The sequence below is a fragment of the Sorex fumeus genome, unplaced genomic scaffold, assembly GCF_029834395.1.
Source record: "Sorex fumeus unplaced genomic scaffold, SorFum_2.1 ptg000087l, whole genome shotgun sequence".
In the NCBI taxonomy this organism is placed as follows: Eukaryota; Metazoa; Chordata; class Mammalia; order Eulipotyphla; family Soricidae; genus Sorex; species Sorex fumeus.
Window position 1 is genome coordinate 6,336,946 of NW_026606144.1, and position 26,825 is coordinate 6,363,770.

Sequence of the window (26,825 nt, forward strand, 5' to 3'; positions counted from 1 at the left end):
TCTCTTTATTAACAAATGAATATACATATATGGCTAGAGCACTGGCCAGTTCAATCCTTTACTGGTCCCCATATGGTCCTCTGAGCCCCGCCAGGAATGACTCGTGTGCAGAGCCAGGAGTCAGCTCTGGGCACGCCGGGCGTGGCCCCCAAACAAAGCAAAAATGCCCCCAAATCCCATGTTTTTACATACACATGTATCTAGCGTTGACTACCCTCTCCCGTTTCAAAGAAAGGATCAGCGTGCATCCGCTCTAAACGGAGCCTCAGGAACGGAAGCCTCCCCGCGGCTCGGGCCGGGGCTGGGCAGGGCTGGACCTTGCCGAGGTCCCCGCCGGGAAGCACAGCTGTCCCCGCCGCAGCCGCCGGCCCGGCCCCGCCCCGCCCGCGCCCGGAGCGCGCCCATTGGCCCCGCCGCGCCCTCCGGCGGCGTCACGCCGGGCGCCCATTGGGCCGCCGCCGGGGGCGGGACCGGAACCGGCCGTCGCCGGGAGGCGGGGCCTGGCGGGGCCGCGGTGGCAGGAGCGGCGGCCGCTGCAGGCCCGAGGTGCCCGAGGTGCCCGAGGTGGGCCGGGCCGCGGGGTCCGGCCGCCATGGGCGCGCTGTTCCGGAGCGAGCCCATGTGCCTGGCGCAGCTCTTCCTGCAGTCGGGCACGGCCTACGAGTGCCTCAGCGCGCTGGGCGAGCAGGGCCTGGTCCAGTTCCGGGACGTGAGTGTGGCCGGGCGCGGGGCGCGTGCGGGGCGGGGCGGGGCGCGGCGACCCCGCGGCGGGCGGCGGCCCGAGGCTCGGCGGGAGGGGGCTTCCGGCCCGCGCTGTCACCCGCTGCGCGCCGGCGGGTGCGCGCCCACCCCGGGGAGTGCTCGCTCGGGAGTGCTCACCAAGCCTCAGGGATTGCGCGCCCGCCCCGGGTCGTGCTCGCCCAGCCTCAGGGATTGGCGCCCACCCCGGGGAGTGCTCGCCCAGCCTCAGGGATTGCGCCCCCATCCCGGGGAGAGCTCGCCCCCGGCAGTGCTCGCCCAGCTTCAGGGATTGGCTTCCACCCCGGGGAGTGCCCGCCCCCAGGAGTGCTCACCCAGCCCAGGGAGTGCTGGCCCAGCCTCAGGGATTGCGCGCCCACCCCGGGGAATGCTCGCCCCCGGGAGTGCTCACCCAGCCCAGGGAGTGCTTGCCTGCAAGGAGTGCTTGCCCAGCTCAGGGAGTGCTCACCCAGCCCCAGCCCCAGGGTGTGCTCGTTCATCCTCAGGGAGTGCTCGCTCATCCTCAGTGCTCGCCCTTCCTCTGAGTGCTCGCCCATCCCCACTGAGTGCTCGGTCCTCCGACCTGGCAGTGACAGGGCGGAGTGAAGCTTCACCTGAAGAGACTGAGAGGAGCGTCTGCTCCAAGCCCAGAGGCGCCTGAGTGTGAGAGAGGGTGAGCGTGAGTGTGAGACTCTGAGAGGGCGACAGTGTGAGTGTGGGTCTGAGTGTGTGAGAGACACTGAGGGTGAGTGTGGGAGAGTTTGAGTTTGTGAGAGTGAGACACAGGATGAGAGTGTGAATGTGAGTGAGACACTGAGGGTGAGAGTGTATGAGAGTAAGACACAGGGTGAGTGTGTGAGACACTGAGGGTGAGAGTGAATGAGTTAAGTGTGAGAGTGAATGTGAGTGGTCGCATGTGTGATCGTGAGTGTGACAGTGTGAGTGCCTGGCGTGTGAGAGCCAGAGCACGCGTGTGGCCCAGCCATGCAGAGCCACCAGAGTGGACACTTGCTCACAGTTTCTGGCTGATTTCCTCTCCAGGGCCTTTTCTGCCAGCTTAGAGGGGATCATCTTTCTCTCTTAGCAGTTCTTAACCCTAAAGGGGTCAAGGGTCAGTGGAGCTGGATAGGAGGAGCTCCTCTGCGAAGGGAAAGTTCACCTCTTTTGTGACCCCGTACAGTGCACTGGGGCCTTTCTGTGCAGGAGAATAGCTCTTGCTCTCAGTGCACAGATAAAATGTATTGCAGGGCTGGAGAGCGCTAGGCGGGCAGAGCACATGTTTTGCATATGGGAGGTGTGGGTACAATCCCCTGCACCATGCAGTCCCCTCAAGCACCAAGAGACACACCTCCAAGCACCACTCATTGTGGACAAAAAATTAATTAAATTCATAAATGAATAAAATGTACTAAGAGCCTGGGGAGAGGTTCAGAAGGCCAGAGCCCTGGGTTTCCCCACGTAGCACCACAGGGAATACTCTCGAGCACTGCCAGATAATGGCCAAAACAAACAAAAGAATTTTTTTCATAATCAGCCTTGAGTTAAGGTGATTATACTGCCATAAAAAGAAAGTAGAAGCAGGACTCGAGATCATATAGGAGGGGCTGGAGCGATAGTACAGTGGATAGGGCGTCTGCCTTGCACACATACGACCTGGGTTCAATTCCCAGCATCCCATATGGTCCCCTGAGCACCGCTGATCACACAGTGATTCCCGCTGCTATATATGGTCCCCCGAGCACCACCAGGAGTGAGTCCTGAGCACTGCCACTGTGGCCCAGAAACAAGCCAAACAAAAGCAGAAACAGCTGTGAAAGAAAACAGTGAGTGCAAGGACGGTGGTGAATGTCAGACCCAGCCGGGTTTGTATCGTCGCGCGGGAAGTTGCCGCCTCACAAAGACCCTGCTATTGGAGAGCCATCATGTGCCCTGTGCGTTAGCCAGTGCTCGATGTGGCAGAACCAGAAACAGAGAGGGGCTTTCCCTGCCTCGTTTCCCTCTCACCTCATCAGTTCCCTAAACCCGCACCGAGTTAGTCATTTGGAGCCTGAAAGTGGTTCCTTTAGGTTATCTATTATGGTGGGTGGGTGTGATTGCGATTGCTCTTGGTCTTGGTCTTTTGTGTTTCACTGGCAGGGGCTCTTCCTGCTCTGGGCCTGTCCTTGGGGGACCCTATGAGGTCCTGGGGCGGGACCCTGGCTTGGCCACATTAAGCCTTCTCTGCTGTGCTGTCTCTCCAGGCCCCCTGCTTGGCTTTCTCAGGAGTGTTCAGTGCAAGTGCTGCCAGGGTGGAGTAGAGATTCTTGCCCTTTCACGTGAGCAGGTGCATAGATTTGAAAGTAATAAACACCCAGTAGTGGGGATTTGGCTTGCTCTTCAGCTCGTGAACACGTACTGAACATGTCTCTTGCTTGCTCATCTGTTTTTTTGGTTTTTTGGTTTATTTTTTTTTGCTTTTTGGGTCACACCCGGCGATGCACAGGGGTTACACCTGGCTCTGCACTCAGGAGTTACTCCTGGTGGTGCTTAGGGGACCACATGGGATGCTGGGAATCGAACCCGGGTCAGCCGTGTGCAAGGCAAACACCTACCCGCTGTGCTATTGCTCCAGCCCCTCGTCTCTAGTTTCTTTGTTGTCTGTATTCTGTCTTGAACATTTCCTTGCTTTCTCTTCCCTCACATCTTTCTAAATCGGTTTCAGTAAAAATGATGTTGCTTCACTAAAAATAATGATGAAAAGTTTGGAGACCATGAAAATACTATATCTTTAAAAACCCAGTACCTGAAAATGAACACTCTAATTTTTGTTTTTATTTAGGGGTGACACCGCCAGTGCTCAGGGACGGTGTGGCCGGGGGTGGGTTTCCGGGCCCTCCACGTAAAGCATGCTCCCAGCCCTCCCACCACCCCAGCTCCAACACTAACTTCATGGGATGTGTTGCTCGCAGGAGTACTGAGGTTGTTTACCACAAACCCTCCCAGTGTTCCCACATCCCTGAGGGGTGCTCCCAGCCCCTCCCCGCTTCCAGTTCCATTGACCCTGGCTCAGGGTTGGTTTGCACTGGGAGTTGTCTGATCCCTTTCTTTAATTTTTACTTCACTTTGTGTGTGTGTGTGTGTGTGTGTGTGTGTGTGTGTTTGTGTGTTACTTGGTCCCTAGCTCTGGGACTTTATTTTTTTTTTTTCTTTTAATTGTTATTAGGGCTGGAGCGATAGCACAGCGGTAGGGCGTTCGCCTTACAAGCGGCCAACATGGCCGACCCAGGTTCGATTCCTCCGCCCCTCTCGGAGAGCCCGGCAAGCTACCGAGAGTATTCGATATGCCAAACACAGTAACAACAAAGTCTCCAATGGAGACGTTACTGGGCCCGCTCGAGCAAATCGACGATCAACGGGAGGGCCTTTACCTTTACCTTTACCTTTTAGTGAAACACTATGAGGTACAGTTGTAGACTTACAAATTTTTGTGCTTGGGTTTCAGTTATACAATGATCAAGTACCCATCCCTCCACCAGTGCCCATTTTCCACCACCACGGGTCCTAGTATCCCTCCCACCCCCCATCCTCCCATCTCACCCTGCCTCTGTGGCAGGGCATTCCCTTTTGTTTCCACTTATGAGTGACATCTGGCATTTGTCTTTCATGTTCTGACTCACTTAGCAAGGCCCAGTTCCATTCAGGTTTCTCAGGCTGTGACGTTTCATCTCTTCTCGTGGCTGAAAAGTGTTCCTGTGTGTGTCCACGTCCCAGAGTTCCTCGCTTCACTCATCTTTTGTTGGATACTCGGGTTGTTTCCAGATCTTGGGCTGTTGGTCGCGCTGTAATGACCATAGTAGGTCACACTCAGATCCATGTGGTAGGTCCCCAGCAGTCGAACTACTGTGGCATTTTTATTTGTAATTTTTTGAAGCATCTCTAAACCAGTTTCTAGAGCGGCTAAACCCTGCTGTCCCCGGCTAGTGAAGGAGAACTGCCTTTTTTTGTTCCCAAGCTCTTTGTCTAGACGGTGGGGTGAGGTCTCACTGTCCTTTAGATTTCCGTTTTCCGGTCCCTGCTAGCCTTTACAGTTTTTGAAGCCAAAACACTTGAACTTTTTGGTTACCCTTTGGTCAAGCTTCTTTTGAAAAAGTATTTAAAGATGTGTAGATGTATTTTCATATGTGCTGGAACCTTACCAGAACTGTCTTCCATTTTCTCCCTTGATTAGATCTTATTTTGCTTCTGGCTCAGTGCTTGGGAGTCACTTCTGGTGGTGCCAGGGCTGGACCCTGGACCTCCTGCTTGCAGGGCCTGCTCTCTGGCCCGGTGGCCCCTCTCTCCAGCCTTAGCCTTTGGAATTGACCATTGGCCTGGCTGGCTCTAGTGACGGAGCTCATGCGTATCTGTGATGCCCCAAGTGTGGTTTTCAGACACCAATAAAAAAGCAGCTCCTGTTTATTATTATTTTTTTATTTTATAAAGTAGTTCACAATATTTGATTCCATTTAATATTCATATTCAAACACCAATCCCACCACCATTACACCTTGCCACCACCATATTTCAGATGTTTCCATCCCCATCCCAGCCCCAGCCCCAAAACAGAACTGAAATATTTTGTATTGTTATGAAACACCACTGAAAACGCCACCAAGAAGTTTCCTTAGAGAAAAGAGTGTGAAGATTGTTGTATTTTACCTAGGGTAATAGAAAGACTTTATTAAGTCTTTTTTTTTTTTTTTTTTTTGCTTTTTTTGGGTCACACCCAGCAATGCTCAGGGGTTACTCCTGGCTTTGCACTCAGGAATTACTCCTGGCGGTGCTTGGGGGACCATATGGGATGCCGGGGATTGAACCCGGGTCGGCCGCATGCAAGGCAAACGCCCTACCCGCTGTGCTATCACTCCGGCCCTATTAAGTCTTTCTATAAGAAATCACTAACATGTTATTAGAGGTTGTAAAGCAGCTTCTATTAAAAAATAAAATCACCTGTTTCAAATGTATGATTTATTGGTTTTGTTTGTTTTTGAGGTCACGCCTGGCAGTGCTCAGGAGTTCCTCCTGGCTCTGCACTCAGGGATCACTCCTGGCAGGGCTCAGGGTCCATACGGGATACTGGGAATTGAACCCTGGTTGACCATGTTCAAGCAAGTGCCCTCTCTGCTGTACTTTTGCTCGCATCCTTTAAAAGTCCTTTTTCTTTGGTGGGAGGATTTGGGCCACACCTGGCAGTGCTCAGGACCTACTCCTGGCTCTGCATTCAGGGATCAGTAGGCTCGGGAGACCAGATGTGGTGCCATGGATGGAACCCAGGTCCGCCATGTGCAAGGCGAACACCCTACCTGCTGCTCTACCCTTCTGGCGATTTGTTATTTTTGGAAATCACTGAATCACACATCCACTGCGACTCCAGGTCATTCTACCATCCAATAATAGCCCAATGCTCATTTAAAACAGTCCCCATTCCTACCCTAGGCTGTCTCCAGTCAGTTTTCTGCTTCTTGATTTCCTGAACATTCCACAAATGGAGGCCAACAGTCTTGGCCTTCTCGGCCTCGCACCTTCCTTGAGCGGCAGTTTTGGAGGCTTGAGAGCCAGCAGTTACTGCCTCTTTGAAAGCTGTGGAGTGTGGCTCCCCGCCCAAGACCCTGGCTGTGGTTTCTGTGGCCTGTTTCCTGTTATTACTCATTTTTCAGTTTCTTTTCATCTCTGAGGTTGTCGCCTTCCTGAAAACCATGCCGCTAGTTTCCCTTCTGGTTACCTTTCTCTGTGGTTGCTACTTGGCCAAAGGATATTGTCAGACTTTTTGGATAATAAATGCCAAATTGATTTCTAGGAGACTTTGTCACTTCAGACTCCTGTTCAGTAGTATATATATGAGCATGCTCCCACCTTTGCCAATAATAATTCACTTAAAAATAGTGTTTATTTTTAAATTTCAGAAGATTTAAAGCCTTTTTTTTGAATCCCTTTTCAGCTTAACCAGAATGTCAGCTCTTTCCAAAGAAAATTTGTTGGTGAGGTGAAGCGGTGTGAAGAGCTGGAGCGTATACTGGGTAAGTGTATTTTTATAATTTAATTAGTATTTTATGTTGTGGTCAAAACCAAGGCCTCACACATGCAAGGCAAGCACCCTATTTGAGCTCCAACCTTGACTTGAAAGAATTATTTTCACATTAGAAAAATTTACAGGGCCATGGGGCTGGAGCGATAGCACAGCAGGTAGGGCGTTTTCCTTGCACGTGGCTGACCTGGGTTCTACTCCCAGTATCCCATACGGTCCCCTGAGACCACCAGGAGTAATTCCTGAGTACAGAACCAGGAGTAACCCCTGTGCATCACTGGGTGTGACCCAAAAAGAAAAAAAAATTACAGGGCCAGAGTGGTAATACAACAAATAGGAGCACAGCCAAGAGTAATTGCTGAGTGCAGAGCCTGGAGTAACTTCTGAGCAATGCTGGGCGTGACCCCAAAAAGCAAAACAAAACAAAAAAAAAAGGAGCAAAGGAGCAGAGCAGGGAGGTAGGAAATGATCTGAAGATTGGTTGATAACTTCCTTTTTCTCCAGATTAGTTGATAACTTGAGTCTTTAGAACTCGGCAGCTCCGGGCTATATTCTTATCAGGTAGTAAGATAAGACTTTGACTTTTTCACCTGAAACTCTGAGATAAGGAGGAACCCTGAGGGAAGGCTCCTGTCATTGAGCTTCAGTTTAGAAGCTGGAAAATGTGGAGATGGGGGGGGGGGGGCAATGGGAGTTGGGGGGAAGAAATGACTTCTTTTTTGGTTTTTGGGTCATGCCCAGCAGTGCTCAGGGGTTATTCCTGGCTCTGCACCCAGGAATTACTCCTGGCAGTGCTCGGGGGACCATATGGAATGCAAGGGAAATGTCCTCCCCGCTGTCCTGTTGCTCCTCTCTTAATGAAATAATGAGCAGCATGTCTCCAAAATATACTTTTTCTTTTTCTTTTTGGGTCACACCCGGCGATGCACAGGGGTTACTCCTGGCTCTGCACTCAGGAATCACTCCTTGTGGTGCTCAGGGGACCATATGGGATGCTGGGAATCGAACCCGGGTTGGCTGCGTGCAAGGCAAACACCCTACCTGCTGTGCTATTGCTCCAGCCCCTCCAAAATATACTTTTCCAGGCATTTTGACTTTTATAGAAAAGGACACTTTATGAAATGAAAATGTAAACCAAAGATATTTAGTTAATTTTGACTGATTTCACTTAGTTTCCAGTGTCAAGCTTTTAACTGAAGTAGGGACTTAAAAAGTAGTTTTTTCACTTCACTGCCTGTGCAAGTTGTTCTGCGTTAGAACCTTGAAGCTAGAGAGTTTAGGGGAACCCTGGGAGAACCGGGTGTCGGCCCGCGTCTCCTGGGGCTCCCCGTGTGGGCAGGGAGGGCTGGCTTCCTTGAGCTGCTTCCGTGCATGCTGGCGCGTACCCGGCAGGTCTGTGGGGGTGGTTTTGCCCCTCGAAGGGCACTCTTGTGCTTTGCTAAGGTTTTACGAATGCAGGGAATTGGGGACAGCAGAAAACCTTTATCCAGGAGTGGTTCCCTTGGGCATGGCAAGCTGACGGCTCCCGGCAGCTGCGGCGAGCCGGTTCCCATGCGTCTGGGCAGTGATTCTCAGCTGACCCAGAGCACGCGCCTCTCGTGCCATGTATGATCAGTCTGTGGTTTGACTTGTGTTCCTAGTGTACTTGGTGCAGGAGATCAACAGAGCGGATATTCCCCTGCCCGAGGGAGAGACCAGCCCTCCCGCACCTCCTCTTAAGCAAGTTCTGGAAATGCAGGTAAGTCAACCCCGAGAAATGGTCTAGTCATGCTCCAGGTGCTGTCCCTTCCTTCCTGTCTGCCTCCTGGCGCGTTCCTGCCTGTCGGCTAGGAGCCGTGGCCTGAAGAAGAGAGGGCAGCTGCGAGGTTCCTCCCTTAACCTGCAGACCTGCTGCCATCAAGTTTTGATGGCAGTTTCATTTTCCTTTAAAATGTCGGGCCTGAGAGACCATCACAGAGGGTGTGGTGCTCACCTGGCATCCTGCCCACCCTGGACCGAATTCCTGGTACCACTTAGGGTCCCCTGAGCTTCGCCAGACAAGACTGGACCCCTTCCCTCCTCCTCCCTTCCTCCACATGAGATGAATGCAAGATTCTGTCCCCTTCCTGGCGGTGCTGAGCAGGCCAATGGGAATCAGGTCATGGAATCAGGTTCTTCAGCCTCTCCTGCTCCTGCAGGTTCCTGGGCCCTCCCGGCTGGGCCTTAGCAACTCTCTCCTGGAGGCAGGAGGCGGGTCATGTTGCTGTGCCCCTGCCCAGCTAACTCCCTGTCACACCCACAGTGACTCGGAGACGCTGGCGAAGGCCACAGTCGCTTCAGACAGGCAGCAGACAGGGTTGCTTCTCCCCAGGTTCGGTTTCAGCAGGTGTTGGGGTACAGCGTGGTATGAGTGAATAGTGCTGCAGGGCGCTTGTCTCCGTGAGAGCTTTTGTTCATCTGTGATTGATTTCAGAGTCCTGCTTATATTTTGGGCTGGAGCGATAGTGCAACGGTAGGGCGTTTGCCTTGTGCACAGCTGGCCCAGCCGAGCCGGGTTCGATTCCTCCACCCCTCTCGGAGAGCCCAGCAAGCTACTGAGAGTATCTCGCCCACATGGCAAAGCCTGGCAGGCTCCCCGGTGTGCATTTGATATGTCAAACACAGTAACAACAAGTCTCATGATGGAGATGTTACTGGGCCCGCTTGAGCAAATCGATGAACAACGGGAGGACAGTGCTATAGTGCTACCTGAGTATTATAATACCTCTGTAACCAATCTTCGTGTGTGTGTGGGGGGGGGGGGGGGCTGGAGGCAGGGGGGAACACATCTAGCTGTGCTTAGTGATCACTCCTGGCAGGCTCAGGAAACCGTATGGGGTGTTGGGGATCGAACTGAGGTCAGCCACATGCAGAGCAAGCGCCTTCCCTGCTGTACTGTCTTGCCAGCTCCCTCAAGACTGTTTCTGTCCAGTCACTTGGGTGAAGCTGAGAGAAGTCACGTAAAGAAGGCAGCCACAGTGCTGTATGAGTCGGGGAAGCAGACAGCAGGCGGGAAGACAGCCTGAGAACTGGGCTGGAGGCAGTTCGGTCCAGAGTTCTCAGCAGAGCCCAGCGCTGCACACATTCACTTGAACGTCACAACAGTGACCCGAATGAAAATGAAACCATTGCTGCTGGGCCTTTGCACATTTCTTTTTCTCTTTTTTTTTTTTTCTGCCATGCCTGGCAATGTTCAGGGGTTACTCCTAGCAGTGCTCATGGGACCATCTGGGATGCCAGAGATTGAACCCAGGTTGGCCGTGTGCAAGGCAAACTCCCTACCCACTGTACTATCTCTCTGGCCCCGTACAGCTTCTTACACCATCAAACTCTCACCAGCTCAGGCTTGTTCCAGGGCCCTGAGGGTGGGGTGGGCCATGGAAGCAGGTGTCTCCCATCGCCATCCTGCAGCGCCCTCGGGTGGGGTGGAGGGCTCTAGAAGTGTCCTCCTGTAAGCAGCCACCCTCTTGATTCAGGAGCAGTTGCAGAAGCTTGAGGTGGAGCTGAGGGAAGTCACGAAGAATAAGGAGAAACTGAGGAAGAACTTGCTGGAACTGATTGAGTACACACACATGCTGAGAGTGACGAAGACCCTGGTGAAACGGAATGTGGAGGTAGGAGCTGTGTGCAGGCCGGCCTTGCTTCTGAGCGTGGGACCCTTACCGACTCCTCTAGGTACTTTGTGTTTGTGAGTTTGGCTTTGGCAGTTCTCGGGTCACTCCTGGGTCACTCCTGGCCGTGCTTGGGGGAGCCTGTGGTGCTGGGAATTGACCTGGGGCCACTCCACCATGGAGCCCCCCCTCCCCCCTACTTGGGAAGAGAGGCGCAGTTTTTTTGTTTCGTTTTGTTTTTGCTTCTTGGGTCACACCTGGGGATGCTCAGGGGTTACTCCTGGCTCTGCACTCAGGAATACCTCTTGGCGGTGCTTGGGGGACCATATGGGATGCTGGGAATTGAACCTGGGTCGGCTGTGCACAAGGCAAATGCCCTACCTGCTGTGCTGTCGCTCCAGCCCCAAGAGAGGTGCATTTTGATCTTAGCTGAAGTATCACTTCAGGTGGATCCCATGACATTAAAACAGCTTTTCAGCCTTTACCTTTTGATTGAATTTAGCAGGTGTGACATTTCCTGTTTGTAAATCACTCTCATTAGCAGCTGCAAAAAAAAACAACAACTTTTTTTATGTCTATGAGAAGAAAATTAGACCTTGGAAGTTGAATGCTAAAATTTAGTCTTATTTTCCAATTTCCTTAGCATGAAGGAAGACCGAGGGCATCTCTGATGTGCCAGGCTAGAGAGCAGCTGATGGGGCTGGAGCGATAGCACAGTGGGCAGGGCTTTTGCTTTGCATGCATCCGATCCCAGTTCGATTCCCAGCATCCCATATGGTTCCCCGAGCACCACCAGGAGTAATTCCTGAGTGCAGGGCCAGGAGTAACCCCTGTGCATCGCTGGGTGTGACCCAAAAAGCAAAAAAAAGAAAGAGAGAGAGCAGCCGATGTGGTGAGCCTGATCCCAGCTGGGCCTCAGGGGCGTCTGCCTCTTCCAGACTTAGTTTTCCTCCCTGCTCTGTCTTGAATTAAGGTCATGACAGAATGTAAAATTTTGCATTTAGGTAAATAAATGTCTCCAAGTAGGCCACAGAGCCTGGAGAATGTTCTTTGTTAGCAGAGCTGCATTTTTTTTTTCCTTTTTGGTTTTTGGGGTCATACCCGGCAATGCACAGGGGTTACTTCTGGCTCTGCACTCAGAAATTACTCCTGGCGGTGTTCAGGGGACTATATGGGATGCCGGGAATCGAACCCGAATTGGCCGCGTACAAGGCAAACGGCCTTACCCACTGTACTAGTGCTCCGGCCCCAGAGCTGCGTTTCAGCCTGAGTGAGTCATGGGCCTATGCTGCACCAGCCTCACAGTTTCAGCCTGAGCAAGTCGGGGGGTCTCTGCACCCAGAATCCACACAGCTTTGATCCTTGTGAATCCAAACTTGGAAACGTGACTAAGAAGTGCAGCGTCAGTTGTTTTTGTTTTGGTGGTCCCAACTGGCGGTGCTGAGGACTTGCTTCTGGCTCTGCTCAGGGATCACAGGATGATATAGGGCTGGAACCTGGTCAGCCACCTGCAAAGCGAGCGCTTCAACCACTGGACTGTCACTCCAGCCCACAGCTTCTGTTCTAATGTGATACTCTCGGTTTTCTCTTCCTCTGTAGTTTGAACCCACTTACGAAGAACTCCCGCCCGTGGAGAGCGAGTCTTTGCTGGACTACAACTCCATGCAGAGGCTGGGAGCCAAACTGGGGTAGGGACCCTGGGGTGCTGTTTCTACGGCCCCTCTGTTCACGGGGGTGCTGAGCTGGTGCGCAGGGCGAGCGGCGCTGCTTGAGAGCCAGAGTGGGTGGTGAGAGGGGGTGTCTGTGTAGGAAACACTGCTCCACTGTCTTTAAGTCTGAGCAGCAGCTGGCATGATTTTGCTATCCTTGTGACGGGCGCCTCCTGTAGAGCCAAGACGACATTGGTGCCCCTCGGTGCTGCCAGCCGTCTGCGATGCCCTCACTGCAGGCTCACCCCTGCGGGTTGGCATGCAGGAGCCGGACAGCTGAGCTGATTGTCCTCTGAGGGCCTCTGCTGCTCACGGTGCTGGGGTAACTTCTCACGAGTCCCTGGTGGCTTTATTATGAGCTCTTGCCCCTCTGTCTGTCCCTTACTGGAGGCATTCAGGGATGTATGAAGATGCAAAGTCTCTCCTCCAGACAGAATATAGGGTTCTGTCTGTCGGGTGCCCAGGAGCTGTCCAGTGCCCTGGGTGATGTGGGGCAGGAAGTGTTCTGCTTCCTGTCCTGTCTCTTCAACCTCTGGGTTTTTTTTTTTTAATTAGTGAAACACCATGAGGTACAGTTGTAGACTTACAAATTTTTGTGCTTGGGTTTCGATTATAGAGTGATTAAATACCCATCCCTCTACCAGTGCCCATTTTCCATCACCATGGCTCCCAGTATCCCTCCCACCCCATCCCCCAATCCCACCCCCATCCTCTGGGGCAGGGCATTCCCTTTTGTTCTCTCTCTCCTTTTGGGTGTTGTGGTCTGCAAAAGAGGCATTGAGTGGCAATCATGTTCGGTCTGTAGTCTACTTTCAACATGCATCTCCCCTCCTGGGAGGATCCTCCAAACACCCTTTATTTGGTGCTTCCTTCTGTCTGAGCTGCCTTTCCCCTTAGCATGCCTGGCTGGCCTCTAAGCCGTGGAGTAATCCTCCTGATACTTATCTTACCTCCGGGATGTTTTAAGAATGCAGCATCATGAGCACCTTGCAGCTGGAGGCTCTCAGGCTTTGTTTCTGTTTGGGGTCACACTCAGCGTTGCTCAGGGCTGACTCCTGGCTCTGCACTCAGGAATCACTCCTGAGGGTGCTTGGGGGACCTATGGAATGCCGAGATCGAACCTGGACCGGCTGCATGCAGGGTGAACGCCCTCCCCACTGTGCTCCCACTCTGGCTTGCTTTTTCCCCCTACCGTTTTGCTGTGAATGCAGGTCCTTGCTCTCCCTTCAGTGCGCTTGGTTGATGGGCTGGAGGCTGTTGGTCTCTGCTCACTGCTGAGACTGCAGCTTGTCTCCACTGCCCTGCAGGTTCGTGTCCGGCCTCATTCAACAAGGAAAAGTGGAAGCCTTTGAGAAGATGTTGTGGCGGGTCTGCAAAGGCTACACCATCCTGACCCACGCGGAGCTGGACGAGCCTCTCGAGGACCCCGAGACGGTGAGGAAGGACAGTCCCTAGCAGGCAGGGCAGGGGGATGCTGTGTAGACGGGTCCATCGGGCACGGGCTTACCTGGCATCTGAGCCTCTGTAGTCCTCATGTGGGCCCTGAGACCCAGGGCCGTCTCCTGCACGTGCCCGAAAGGCAGATGCTGACCCCCTCCGAACCCTGACCTGCTCAGGCCTCTGCTCCCCGCAGAGGGTCCAGCTCAGACCCGCACGTCTGCACGTTTGTTTAATCGTCACATCTCTGTGCTCCTTAGTTCGGACAGCTTCTCAGTCTTCTCTGGCTGTGGTGATTTTGACATTTAAAAATGACGTCAGTATGAGAATATTCCTCTTTCGGATGCTTTCTTGGTATTTTATTCAGATCAGGGTTCTTTGGTAGGGAGGACCGGAAGCAGTGTGGCATTTGTCTGTCTGCACCACGGTCTGTCTGCTAATGTTTCTGACCGTTAACCTGCTCCCTGAACCCTCCCTTCTCTTGTGAAATCAGCACATGGTGCAGGGCTTGCTCCAGACAAGTGCGAATCCCACCCAACCCATTCCCAGCGCTTCTCATTCTGTTTTACTCAGTGAGTTTCGGCCTGTGCGGTCATTGTGTATTTGCCTGTTCACCCTCTCCCTTCAGCCAGTTGGAGCTCATTAAACTGGATTTCACGTCCTTTTAGAGTGATTCCTTGCATTCCTGCATAGCAGGGTATCTGTGTCACCAGCCCTGCGACCAGCCTTCCCTGCAGGCTCCTGCACTTTCTGGATGCTGCTTGTCACTGTGAGGGTCCCTGCCCACTTTTTGGGGACAGCTCCAGCATACTCATGGCCATTCTGCGTGGCCAGACACGTGGGAAGCAAAGGCGCTGAACAGCAGGGCAGTAGCCAGATGGAACAGGACACGTGTAGGGTGACAGAGAAGATGAGAAGCAGCGTGACCTTGTCTCACCGCCGCTACAAAGCACATGTTGGTGTTAGAAACATTTGCTGAGCTCACGCTGCGTGTCAGCAGTTCACTGACAATCCATGAGCGTTGATTCGGGGTTGGGGTGCATTTTAGCTGCAGGTGCGTTTGCAGTTACATACCAAAGGTCTGCCGAATTAATTGTGTGAGTGTAACTGAGGGAGTCTGAGCAGCTGGAGGTTCTCTCCAAGTTCCACACCCAGAAGTCACAGTGCCCGCTTCCGTCATGGCAGGGAGAAGTTATCAAGTGGTGTGTGTTCCTGGTGTCCTTCTGGGGCGAGCAGATCGGACACAAAGTCAAGAAGATTTGTGACTGGTGAGTGCTTGTTCTTCCTGGGAGCGAGTCGAGTTCCATCCGGGGAGGCAGGGCGGTTGGTTTTGTTAGTTGATTTCTTGTAAGATCATGGTTCTGGGGGTTGGTTGGTTTCAGGTTTTGGGGCCCCACTGGCCAGAACTCGGGGCCTACTCCAGGCTCAGTACTGGGACTGCCCGGGGGACCGAGTGTGCAGTCCAGGCCTGGTCTCCCTCTGGGCATGCACAGGCCGTTGAGCTCCTCCCAGCTCTGTAATTTGTCATCTCTCTTGCCAGTGCAGCCTTTTAAATAAATGAAAAGTAGATCCAGGTCAGCAAAATACCAGATGGGTTGTTTCATTTCTTTGATGGGGAAGGGGCGAGTGCAGCCGAAGATCAGCCGGAGGATGACCGGGTTTCCCTCCTTTCTGTTCCCCGCCGTGCAGTGGCTCATGTCACCACTGCAGAGCACGAGGCTCAGGACATGGGGTTGGCTTGTCCTTGACACCATGAGGCAGGTGGGTGGTGGGGGTAGGGTGGGTTCTGAAGGCTCTCCTGGCTTTAGAACCCAGCTCCGCCTCCCTCACTGGGCAACCTCGAGCAAGTTTCTTCATCTCAGTTTCCTCCTTTGTTGTTCCTTCTCCCGCTGTCAGGACTGGCTGGGGGCAGGTAGTGGCCACAGGGTGTGAGAGTCAAAGCTGGATCCCCCTAGCACACCTGGCTTCTCCCCTCAAGCGTGAAAAGCCCTATCCCAGCCAGCGCTCTGGAGTAGCCCCTCGGCTCCCCACTCTGAAGGGGCTGGCGTGTCCCAGGGTGACCCCCGGCCACTGGTGACAGGAAGAGCTATGTTATCGGGACCCTCATCACTCATGTGCTTTATAAAGCTGTGGGCAGCATCACACCCACCCTTCTTAGGGCATGGCCACAGTATTTGTTGATGTTCAGAACTTAAGGATAATATGAGGGGTGGTATCCATATCACCTGGGCGGGGGCCGGAGCGACAGCACAGCAGGGAGGGCACTCGACTGCACACGGCCAGCCCAGGTTCCATCCTTGCCACCCCATATGGTCCCCGGGCTCACCAGGAGTGATCCCTGAGTGCAGCAGTCAGGAGGAAGCCCCGAGCACCTCTGAATGTCCCCAGCCCCCCAAAAAGCCAGTCAGCAAACAAACCCGCAGGCAGTGTTTCTCAGCTGGTTGCCAGGCCTCCCTGTGAGGCCCAGATCTTCCAAGGGGACCATGGTGAAAACTACCTACGTGGGCAGTAGGCATGAGTCTCGGGGCCAGCAGGTGGGACAGGAAGATGGACAGGACAGAAATAGGAGGAGACCGAGAACCGCTGCTGTAGGGTGGCCCTGGGCCTGGCTGCAGCATGGTGAGGTGACCAGTGACCCAGCGAGTCTCCCCGGTCCCCTTTCTCTGGGATGATTAACATGGCTGGTGTCTTACCCATTTTCTGCTTTAAACTTTCCCAGTGACTTGACTCCCAGCCTGAGGATGAGGCCGGGTTTCAGCAAGCTAGAACCGTGTGTCAGGAGCAGGAGTGGGGATTGGAGCCAAGAGCCAGTCTGCCCACCATGGAATCTATTAGCTGTTTGTCCGCGACACCTGCCCTGCAGAGGGCGCTCAGGAGCCTGTGATGACGCGCGTGGCCAGGCGTCTTCTAACCCCTCAGAGCTGACCCTCCTGCTTCTGTCTCGCAGCTACCACTGCCACGTGTACCCGTACCCCAACACTGCCGAGGAGCGGAGGGAGATTCAGGAGGGCCTCAGCACCCGCATCCAGGACCTCTACACTGTGAGTCTACACCGGCTGCCCATGAGCACAACAGACGTGCCCGAGCTCTTCCCCTTTGCGCCAGGAGGTGGCCAGAGACGGCCGTTGTTCCCATCCTCCTCCTTGGCAGTTCCTAGCAGTTGGTTGATGGGGGGCCTAGGAGGGGGTGGCTAGTCTTTGCACCCAGGCTGAGCTGGACTGTCACCCCCTGGAGGGCTGACTGTCACTTTACATCGGTTCAGGATTCTGCTTGTAACTGTGGGGTTCTTGGCACGGGTGATCTCTGACCCGCTTCACTGAGGGATTTCGTGGCCTGGGACTCGGTGCAGAGATTGACAGGGGCCCTATGTAGGTGTGACCCTGAGGACATGTGGCCCCAGCAGCCACCAGCAGCCCAGTGGGCGTGTAATGGAGGACAGGTGGCAGGGGCTGGCCCTGATTCCAGGCTCCTGTCCCCCTGGGTGGTGCTGGAGGGTGGGAGGAGCCCCTCTGCCCCACCGCCCAGCTGTCCCTGGACAGGGGCCAGTGCCCCCTCTCTGCACCGTTGCTGAGTGCGTGCCCTGCCCAGGTGCTGCACAAGACCGAGGACTACCTGAGGCAGGTGCTGAGCAAGGCGGCCGAGTCGGTGTATGGCCGCGTGGTGCAGGTGAAGAAGATGAAGGCCATCTACCACATGCTGAACATGTGCAGCTTCGACGTCACCAACAGGTGCCTCATCGCTGAGGTGTGGTGCCCCGAGGCCGACCTGCACTCTCTGCGCCGGGCCCTGGAGGACGGCTCGGTGAGTGCAGCCCCTCCTGGCCCAGGGAGGCCTTGCCTTGGATCCGTGCAGCACAAATGAGTCCAGATGTCATTGCTGAGCCAGAGGGATGTGGCTCCCTCTGCCTGGCCTCACTGGCCCCGTGTCCTTGCTGAGAGGTGGCCGTTGTCGTGCTTCTGTCTTAGTGACGATTCTGGGGCTGGTTTCCCATGCACATGCTCATCCTTCGCTGCGTGTCCATTCCTCCGTCCGGCCCCTGGGCTGGCCTCCTGGCACCCCTGCTGTCCTTCTCGCTTCCCTGCAGAGCCCCCAAACCCCACCGTCACTGGCCCAGTGTCCAACAGTCCCGGAACACTGGTGTTCTGTTCTTCTCTGTCACGGGAAAAGAGAGAGAGCGGCGCTACCATCCCCTCCTTCATGAACACGATCCCGACGAAGGAGACGCCCCCGACTCTGATCCGCACCAACAAGTTCACAGAGGGCTTCCAGAACATCGTGGACGCATACGGCGTGGGGAGCTACGGCGAGGTGAACCCAGGTCAGGATCCCCGTCCGCCGGCCTCTGCCCCGCCACGCACGCATGTTTGGGAGATGGGCATGTCCTCAGCGTGCCCTGTCCGCGTGGGTGGGGAGCGAGCGTGAGGCCACCCGCGCCTGCCCCTGCGGAGTGAGCAGCCGCCGCTCTTCCCCACAGCTCTCTTCAGCATCATCACCTTCCCCTTCCTGTTTGCCGTGATGTTCGGGGACTGCGGGCATGGCTTTGTGATGTTCTTGTTTGCCCTCTTGCTGGTGCTGAACGAAAACCATCCCAGGCTGAGTCAGTCCCAAGAGGTAATCTCAGCTGCGCGCTCTGGCGTGCGGGGCAGAGTGGGGGCGCCCGTCCGCATTCCCGTCTGTCTGGCCGGAGAGAAAAGTGCGAACAGTATGTTTCCGTTGCGGGCGGATGCTCCCCAGCAGTTCCCCGGGACTCTGGGCCAGATCTAGAGACGCAGTGCAGTTCCGGGTCAGACTAGGGCTGGTGGCTGGCAGCATCACTCCAGCCCGTTCAGGGGTCTCCTCGGCCCCTGAACGTTCATCTCTGCCCCTCCCCATGTAGTCTGACATATAAGAGGTGTAGATCTGTCACCCCTGGGTGAGGGGGCCCCGACCCTGGGGGGGCTGGCGTCGCCACAGAGGGTCCCTTGCGGTCCCGTGGCCGTCCCAGCATGCTCACCACGCCTTGCTTTTCACAGATCATGCGCATGTTTTTCAATGGTCGCTACATCCTCTTGCTGATGGGCTTGTTCTCAGTGTACACAGGCCTCATCTACAACGACTGCTTCTCAAAGTCGCTCAACCTCTTCGGCTCTGGGTGGAACGTGTCTGCCATGTACAGCTCCAGCCACTCCCCAGCCGAGCAGAAGGAAATGACGCTCTGGAAGTAAGTGTCCCCCGGCCCGCGGGTCCCCCGCCCCTGCCTGTGCCCACGGTCAGCCCTGCCCCTCTGCCTCCACAGCGAGAGTGTGGTCAGGCACAGCCGCCTCCTGCAGCTGGACCCGAGCGTTCCGGGAGTGTTCCAAGGCCCCTACCCACTGGGCATCGACCCCGTGAGTGCTTTTCCCTTCCATTACCTCGGGGGGCGCCTGCTGTCTCGTGGGGTGTGGCCAGGTGCCCAGTCGGGTGGCGGGTGGCAGCATGACACTGAGCATTCCACTGTCAAGGATATGCGGGGTTGCGGGGTCAGTGCTCCGAGTCAGGAAGCTGGAACAGGAACAAGCCTTTAGCCCCTAGCTTAGCACTGTGAGCCAAGGGTCTGAGGGGAGGGGCTTCAGGGGTCACCCGAGGCTTTGGTTTTGTTTTCAGAGGGATCAGAGATTGGGCCATGGTTTTCTTTTCTTTCAGCGTTCATTTTTTTTTTATCTCTTTGGGTCACACCCAGCGATGCACAGGGGTTACTCCTGGCTCTGCACTCAGGAATTAACCCTGCAGGTGCTCAGGGGCTATATGGGATGCTGGGGATCAAACCCGTGTCGGCTGCATGCAAGGCAAACGCCCTCCCCACTGTGCTATCGCTCCAGTCCTCCGAGTTCATTTAAATAGTCGTGTTCATTTAAATAGTCCTTACGGCCAGAGAGCCCAGAGAGAAATCCAGAAACACCACACTGGGAGGAAGGTTCTTTCCCCGGCTCCCGCCTGCCGTCCTTATCCTTACTCAGCCCAGCCGCTCCCTGCGGTTCTCCTCGCCTTTCCGAGTTTCTTGATGAAAATGCAGATGAGCACCGTTGGGTGTTCTTTTTCTCTCTTTTTGGCCCCAAAGTAGGTTAAGCATTAGCTTTTAGGTCTTCTAAGATACGTGGTGGTGGATTCCCGGGGTGCCGTGGGCGTTTCTCCCCGCCCCCACCTCCCACCTCCCTCGGGTGTCTGGAACACCCAGGCAGGAGTCCCTGTGCTAGGCGCCCAGCCCTGAACACCCCATCTCGCCGTCTCACTTAAACCAGGCAACTCTCGCTGTCCCCCACTCCTGACCCCTGGTGCAGGACCATGGGGCCTGGCTCTTTCTTGTCTCATAGCGAGAGATGCCCTGGCGGCCTCAGGGTCCGAGGCGGGTCTGCCCTGGGCTCTGCTGTTTCCCACTTTCCCCGTCCAGTAAGACGTAGGTGGTCACATGCCCACAGGTGAGAAAGTGGCCGTGTGTGAAGCTCAGACGCTCCCCGGACTGTGCCTTTCAGGACGTGCGGTTACTCCAGTGCATAGTTGCTCTCACGGCTGCATCCCAGGCAGTCCCCGCTGGGCCCATTGGCTCTTCGGTGAATCATTTTGTTAAAGCTCTGTGGTGGTCTCAGGTTGGAGTCAGTGTCTGTCACCATCGTTATCAGCACGTGGCTGCCTCTTCCCGAATACCCCCGACCCAGTACTGAGGCATTGAAGGAAGTCACAGATTTTTCTTTCTTCTTGTTTTTGGGCCACACCTGGTGGTACTCAGGACTTCCTCCTGGTTCTGTGCTCAGGGATCACTCCTGGTGGTGCTTCAGGGACCATATGGGGTGCTGGGGATCAAACCTGGGTTGGGCACATGCCAGGCCAGCACCATCCCTGTTGTCTTATTGCTCTCGCCTCTCACAAATTCCCCTTTTCTCATTTGTCTTTAGATCTGGAACTTGGCCACAAATCGCCTCACTTTTCTGAACTCTTTCAAAATGAAAATGTCTGTGATCTTAGGCATTTCCCACATGACTTTTGGAGTTGTTCTGGGCATATTTAACCACGTGTAAGTACAGACCATTTTTAGCAGATGCACAAACCTACGTGGGTGGTTCTTTAACTGCTTCATGAGGGCGGCGAGCTGGTGACACACTCTCCTCTGACCCGCCCCCCCTTCCGGGGTGCGGTGGACACTTTCAGGGATCCCACAGACACCTCTCGGGTCGCGGGGACTGAGCAGAGAACAGAGAAGGTCTTGGCAGCCTGTGAACTCACGTTAGTTTAGAAGTGATGCCTTTTTTTTTTCTTTTTCCCAGGAGGGTGGTGGAGTGCCATACTTGGCGATGCTTAGGGGTTTCTCCTGGCAGTGCTGGGGTGATGGGGTGCCGGGCAAACCTCCCTGCTGTGCCAGTGTCCGGCCCTCCCCATCCCTATCTCTCCAGCCCTCCCGCTGTGCTATTGCTCCGGCCCTCTTGTCTATTTTTCACAATAGAAATGTTTTGTTTCTTCGAACTGGGCTTATTAGGAATCCAGTGTCCGTTCCAGGCTTTGCTGCAGAGCTTTGCGGCGAGGCTGCTTTAACCTTAGAGCGCTGCCGTTCCTCAAGCTTACCAGCTTTCTCCCCCCAGGCATTTCCGGAAGAAGTTCAACATCTATCTGGTCTCGGTCCCAGAGCTGCTTTTCATGCTCTGCATCTTCGGATACCTCATATTCATGATCATCTACAAGTGGCTGGTGTTCTCCGCGCACACCTCCCGAGTGGCCCCGAGCATTCTCATCGAGTTCATTAACATGTTCCTGTTCCCGGCCAGTGAGACCAGCGGCCTGTATGCGGGGCAGGTCAGCCGTGGGCAGCCCTGTCCAGCTGGGAGCTGAGAGGCACAGTGGGGGGGGGGGGGGGCGAGGTGCCCGGGGCTTAGCGTGGCAGAGACTGAGCACGTCTCCCCCCACTCCCAGGAGTACGTGCAGAGGCTGCTGCTGGCGATCACGGCGCTGTCGGTCCCAGTGCTCTTCCTGGGGAAACCTTTCTTCCTGTGGTGGCTGCACAACGGGCGCAGCTGCTTGGGGGTCAGCAGGGTGAGTGTAGGGGAAGGGCCCGCTCTGGACTTGATTGCTTTATCGTCTTTATTTATTTATTTTTGCTTTTTGGGTCACACCTGGCAATGCTTAGGGGTTACTCCTGGCTTTGTACTCAGGAACTAATCCTGGCGGTGCTTGGGGGACCATATGGGATGCTGGGAATCGAACCAGCATGCAAGACAAATGCTCTACCCGCTGTGCTATTGCTCCAGGCCCCTCCTTTTTTTTCTAATAGCAAAAGAAGAGGTAGAAAATCCAGCAAACTAGTGCTCTGAAGTTCTACCTCCTATTGTAACCAGTTGTTGCCATTTAGTTAAATTTCTCCCATAGTTTTCCCTTGAATCTAGTTTTATTTGGGCGGTGAGAAGGGTAGGGGAGGTGCGCACATTTGGTGGCATTTGGGGTTACTCCCACCTCTGTGCTCGGGGACTCTCCTGGCAGTGCTTGGTGGACCGAGCAGTCCAAGGCACATCTCTTGGCCGCTGGTGTCTCGATTGTCATTTCCTTTTCAAAAATGGTAGCACTTCCATCCTGCTGGGCGAGACCCCAGCTCACTGGCAGGCCAGGTGACTCTGGGGCTGAGTGTGGCTGCGGGCTGTGCTCGAGGGACGGACGGACACACCTTAGTTGCTCTGCGGCCACAACCCTGAGCTGCGGGGTGCTGACACTGTGTCCTGCCGGCAGAGTGGCTACACGCTGGTGAGGAAGGACAGCGAGGAGGAGATTTCTCTGCTGGGACGCCAAGACATCGAGGAGGGCCGAGGCTTGCCGGAGGAGAGCTGCCGGGAGATGCCGTGTGAGGAGGTACACGATGGGACTCAAAGGCATATTTGGGCCACATCAGAGGGGGCCGCCTGTGGTACTGCAGTTCGGGCTGGGTTTTGACCCGGACCCAGGGTCCAACCTTCAGAAGTGCTGTTCCTTGGCTGCCGTGATCTGGCATGTTTACTTGTCTTCCCTTTAGACACGCACACGGCCACGTCACTACTGGGAAAACCCCTGCAGGGGACTGTGCGGCCTGGCTGCCCCCCACATCCGCAACCCCCAGCCGGGGTTGCCAGTCTGGAATATTCTGACAGGGCTGGGCCCCCCCTTTGCTGGAGCCGCTGCCAGCACATTCAGCCCTGCTCCATCGGGCTTCTGCTCATGCCACCTGGTCACTTCCAGGAATGGGGGGCACCATTTGCCCCAATGATCTGGGGGTTCAGAGTTGTGTGGCAGGAGAAGGGGCCCCATGCAGGCTGCCAGAATATGCATGCGTGCGAGTCTGCCCGGCTGTTGCTTGGGGATGTTCAGTTAAACATGGTGGAACTGGATGGTGCTGTCATGTCGGGGGGTGCCCGGTGTGGATCTGTCTTTGGACACTTGCGTACAGCCCCAGAGCGTCCCTGGCATGCGAGGCGCGTCTCCCCCCTTGCTGCCTTCCGGGTGACTCCTTCTAACCTGAACCCTGAGCACTCTGCCAGACCGGCCTGGGGTCCTGGCGGTGGGGTGTTTGGAGACTGGGCACATGCCCAGCCCTTCAGCTGAGGGAAGGAGGGTGCGGTGGGTCCTGAGGCCGGGCCGGGCCAGTAGCAGTGGCGTGGGCGTGCCACGAGTGTGCTCCTCTCATCCGCAGTTCAACCTTGGAGAGATCCTCATGACCCAGGTCATTCACTCCATCGAGTACTGTCTGGGCTGCATCTCCAACACCGCATCCTACCTGCGGCTCTGGGCGCTCAGCCTGGCCCACGCGCGTGAGTGCCACAGTTCCCGGGGCAGTGCTGAAGCGTGGTTTGAGTCTGGGCAGCCCTCGGGGGTCCTCATGCCCCCTACGGCTTCTCTTTGGGGTTCAGGGACACCGAGCACTCAGGGGAGGGTGGAGGGCACAGCACCCCCGGGCCTCTGCTGGTCAGCCCCTCCTGGTGCTGTGGGCATCCCCCACTGCTGGGCAATCTGGAGGGAGGGAGCTCGGGGCGAGAGAGTGTGTCCCAGAGAGCCCCGTGGGGCGGTGAGGACAGTGTCGGCACCTGGGAGCCAGGCTGAAGCGGCTCGAACTCAGGAGTGGGTGGCCATGTGTGATGGCCCAGGGAGCCGCTCACTCCAGGCCCAGCGTCCATGCTGCTCGGACACAGGAGACAGCGGCGCTGGCCTAGGACAGCGCAAAGCACAGGGTGTGCAGCATTTCCAGCGCTTGAAGCCGGACTGGCTGTCCCCAGAACATTCCTCAATATGCACGTGGGAGTCATTGCCACTGGTGCCCGGGGCCACTCCTCGCTTCTCAGGGGCCCGCGCCCAGCCCTCTGAGCTGTCTCCCTGGCCCCACATGGATAGTGGCAGCAGGGTGGGCCTGGCCACCTGCATGTGGGGACGAGCTGGCAAGGGCACACCCCTGGCGGTCTGCCCGCACTCCAGCATGGCTGAGGCGGGGCCGGCTCCCTTGCACGCAGGCAGTCTGTCCATCCACAGCATCCAGGCTCGTGGCTCCTTGCCCGGGGCCTCATCCAGCGTGGGCGGGCCGGCTGGCCGCTCCGGGAGGCCCAGCGCTGCTGTCCCTTGCAGAGCTCTCCGACGTGCTGTGGGCCATGCTGATGCGCTTGGGGCTCCGCGTGGACACCACCTACGGGGTACTGCTGCTCCTGCCCGTCATCGCCCTCTTCGCCATCCTCACCATCTTCATCCTCCTGGTCATGGAGGGCCTGTCTGCGTTCCTCCACGCCATCCGCCTCCACTGGTAAGCGTGAGGCTCCGCGCGTGGGCTCGTGCAGGGTGAGCCCAGCGGGACCCGAGGTGTCACTCGGCGTGTCCCTAGCCCAGTACAGCAACCTTGGCTCGGTCCTGATTTAGCTTGTTTGCCGTTGCTGAGCTGTTGGTCACTGAGGCCATGGAAGCCTTTATGCTTGTCAAATGACTAGATTCATCCTTGGAATTCATTTTCAGATGACAGACTGCTTTAATTATTGTAAAATATACCTCCTAGGTATTACACAGTCTCAGTTCCTGAGGGGCATGGGGGGCATGAACGTATTTGTGCGTTAGTCCAGGAGCAGATTATTTTGTTTTTAGGAATGTAAGACACTTTATTCGCAATTTCTATTTTGTTTTTAAAAAATGTAAGAAACTTTCTTCACAATCTTCCATTAATACCTGGATTTTTTTTCTCCCCCTCCAGGGTAGAATTTCAGAACAAATTCTACGTTGGTGCAGGCACCAAGTTTGTTCCTTTCTCATTCCGTCTGCTTTCATCAAAGTTCAGTAATGACGGCTTGGCATGAGCGTTCCGCCATAACCAATACACTTTCAGATTTCTGAAGAATTATCATGTTAGAGAATTTCACTTATGTCAAATTTCTGATAGGAAAAATTCCTTCTTTGTTGATTGCCTTATATTGCCAAATAATTCTGTAAGTTATACCTCTTCCTCATATGTTAACTATTTTGTACAGTTTGTTTTCAGATACATAAATTTCAGTTTTTATGACGAGCAAATAGAAGTCAATGCCAAGTTACAGTAAAGTGGTTTTTAAAATACAGGCTGGGGAAGGGCACCCACATTGACCCACCAATTCTGAGGGTTTCAGATACTCGATTCCTTCTCACCTGATTAAAAAAGATCACAGTTCTTTTGTCATCCAGAGTGTCAGATAATGTTTCCTGCAGCTGAAGTTCAGTTTTTTAAAAGTTTCAATAATGACTCCAATAATAAAAACTTCAATAATGGCCTTTTGTAAAAACTTCAATAATGCCCTTCAGTCTTGATGAAAAGTACAGGCAATTTTTTTTTTTATCATCATGTACTGTCTAGGGTTACAAGTGGGGGAGGTTTTTACAATCTTGTTTTAATAATTGGTGAAATGGGATAAAATGCCATGTAATGTGGCCGCCCCACATGCATCTTTTTGAAAGGGCTCATTCTGCTCTTCTAACTTAGGGCTGATGGTAACATCTGAGCCCTGTGGGAGAGAATGTGGAGCTCAGAGACCTGCACCCAGACCCAGAACCAGAAGGGTTTTTAACTGAGTGAAGGAAAGGTAGAAATTAGTGGTTGGTATATTTTTATAACAAAATATAGATTAAGATTTTTACCATGAAGAGTTTGCACCTATCCTTGAGAACAGTCATAGTTTTTTTTTAATTTTCAGACTAATTCTGAATAAAAGTCTGATTGATAAAGGCTTTAGAGTTAAACTTTCAAACACTTGATCCATTGAAAATGCTTAAGTAAGCCGTTATTTTAAGATCTTTAAATCCATCTGTTTACTTGACATACAGATTTGAATGAACGAGGCACTTGATGAACATTTTGGTCTATTCTGTATTTGTAAATTGTTTGTTTTTATCATTTTTATTCACTCCAAAGATCTGCTGTGGCGCCAGAGCCTATAGTTCAGTGGGGAAGGTGCTCACCTTGCACTCAGCCACCCGAGTTCAGTCCCCAGCACCACCTACGGCCGCTAAGCTCTGCCCCCAGACCCCAAAATAATTATAGTAGTTGTATGAAAACAATTCTTTTTTTTTTTTTTTTTCAGATTTCATTTTTCCACGTAGAGGGAGAATGGTTCATCCTCTAATGAAACCACATCTGTTTGTTTTTCAAAGATCAGTGTCATGATGGCCACAGATAAGATTCCCCCCAGCTACAGGGCACAGTTGGGTCCCACAGCGGTGCGGAGAGCCCCGAGACTTGGCAGTGAGGGCAGTTCTTTGAAAGGATCCCCTTCCCTGAGGCCACCACACTGCTTTCTGGAGGGGCACCAGCCTCCGTCACCCTCTGTCATTCTCTCATGCCTCAGAGGATGAGCCGAGGTGACTCTCGATGCTTAGGAATCCACTGTTCACTTTAGGGCCTGACTCATCGTGGACAATAAAAGCCACCTTCCACAGCTGTCTCGCAGCCTGCACTTCCAAACCGCTCCTCTCTTCATTGAGAACTAGCCAGGTCTGCTTGCATGCGTCTGGCAAAGCTCCAGGAAAGTTTTTAAAGAATATTCACTCAAGATGGGGAAGCAAAGGGCAGTTCAGCATAATTCTCTCGCAACCAGGCCATCACTGAACTGCGCTGAGAATTTCTAGAAAAACTTGAAACATTCTACTTGTTCTCTCATGGGAAAACCCAACAGGGTCAGCCTGGCAGTCGCAGGGCCCCAGCCCGGGCAGGGCTGGCGGTGGACAGCTAAGGCCACGCGTGCATGAAAGGACACGTTTGCTTCTGGCAGTCTCGCGCTTCCTTTTACTAATGACAAATAAACA

General features: G+C 54.3%; 1 protein-coding gene across 1 annotated transcript; it reads left to right on the forward strand.

The window, feature by feature from the left end:
• The first annotated feature begins 554 nt into the window (after positions 1 to 554).
• ATP6V0A2 (ATPase H+ transporting V0 subunit a2) lies at positions 555 to 26,820 on the forward strand. Its single transcript, XM_056131405.1, has 20 exons — positions 555 to 709; positions 6,695 to 6,773; positions 8,422 to 8,519; positions 10,276 to 10,413; positions 12,010 to 12,098; positions 13,427 to 13,553; positions 14,742 to 14,824; positions 16,504 to 16,597; positions 17,145 to 17,357; positions 17,724 to 17,874; positions 18,031 to 18,167; positions 18,569 to 18,756; positions 18,832 to 18,922; positions 20,465 to 20,583; positions 21,146 to 21,356; positions 21,474 to 21,593; positions 22,281 to 22,400; positions 23,215 to 23,332; positions 24,138 to 24,309; positions 24,748 to 26,820. Exons 1-20 carry the CDS (start codon positions 593 to 595, stop codon positions 24,848 to 24,850), a joined length of 2,568 nt encoding a protein of 855 aa, XP_055987380.1. The 5' UTR covers positions 555 to 592; the 3' UTR covers positions 24,851 to 26,820.
• Positions 26,821 to 26,825: the final 5 nt, after the last annotated feature.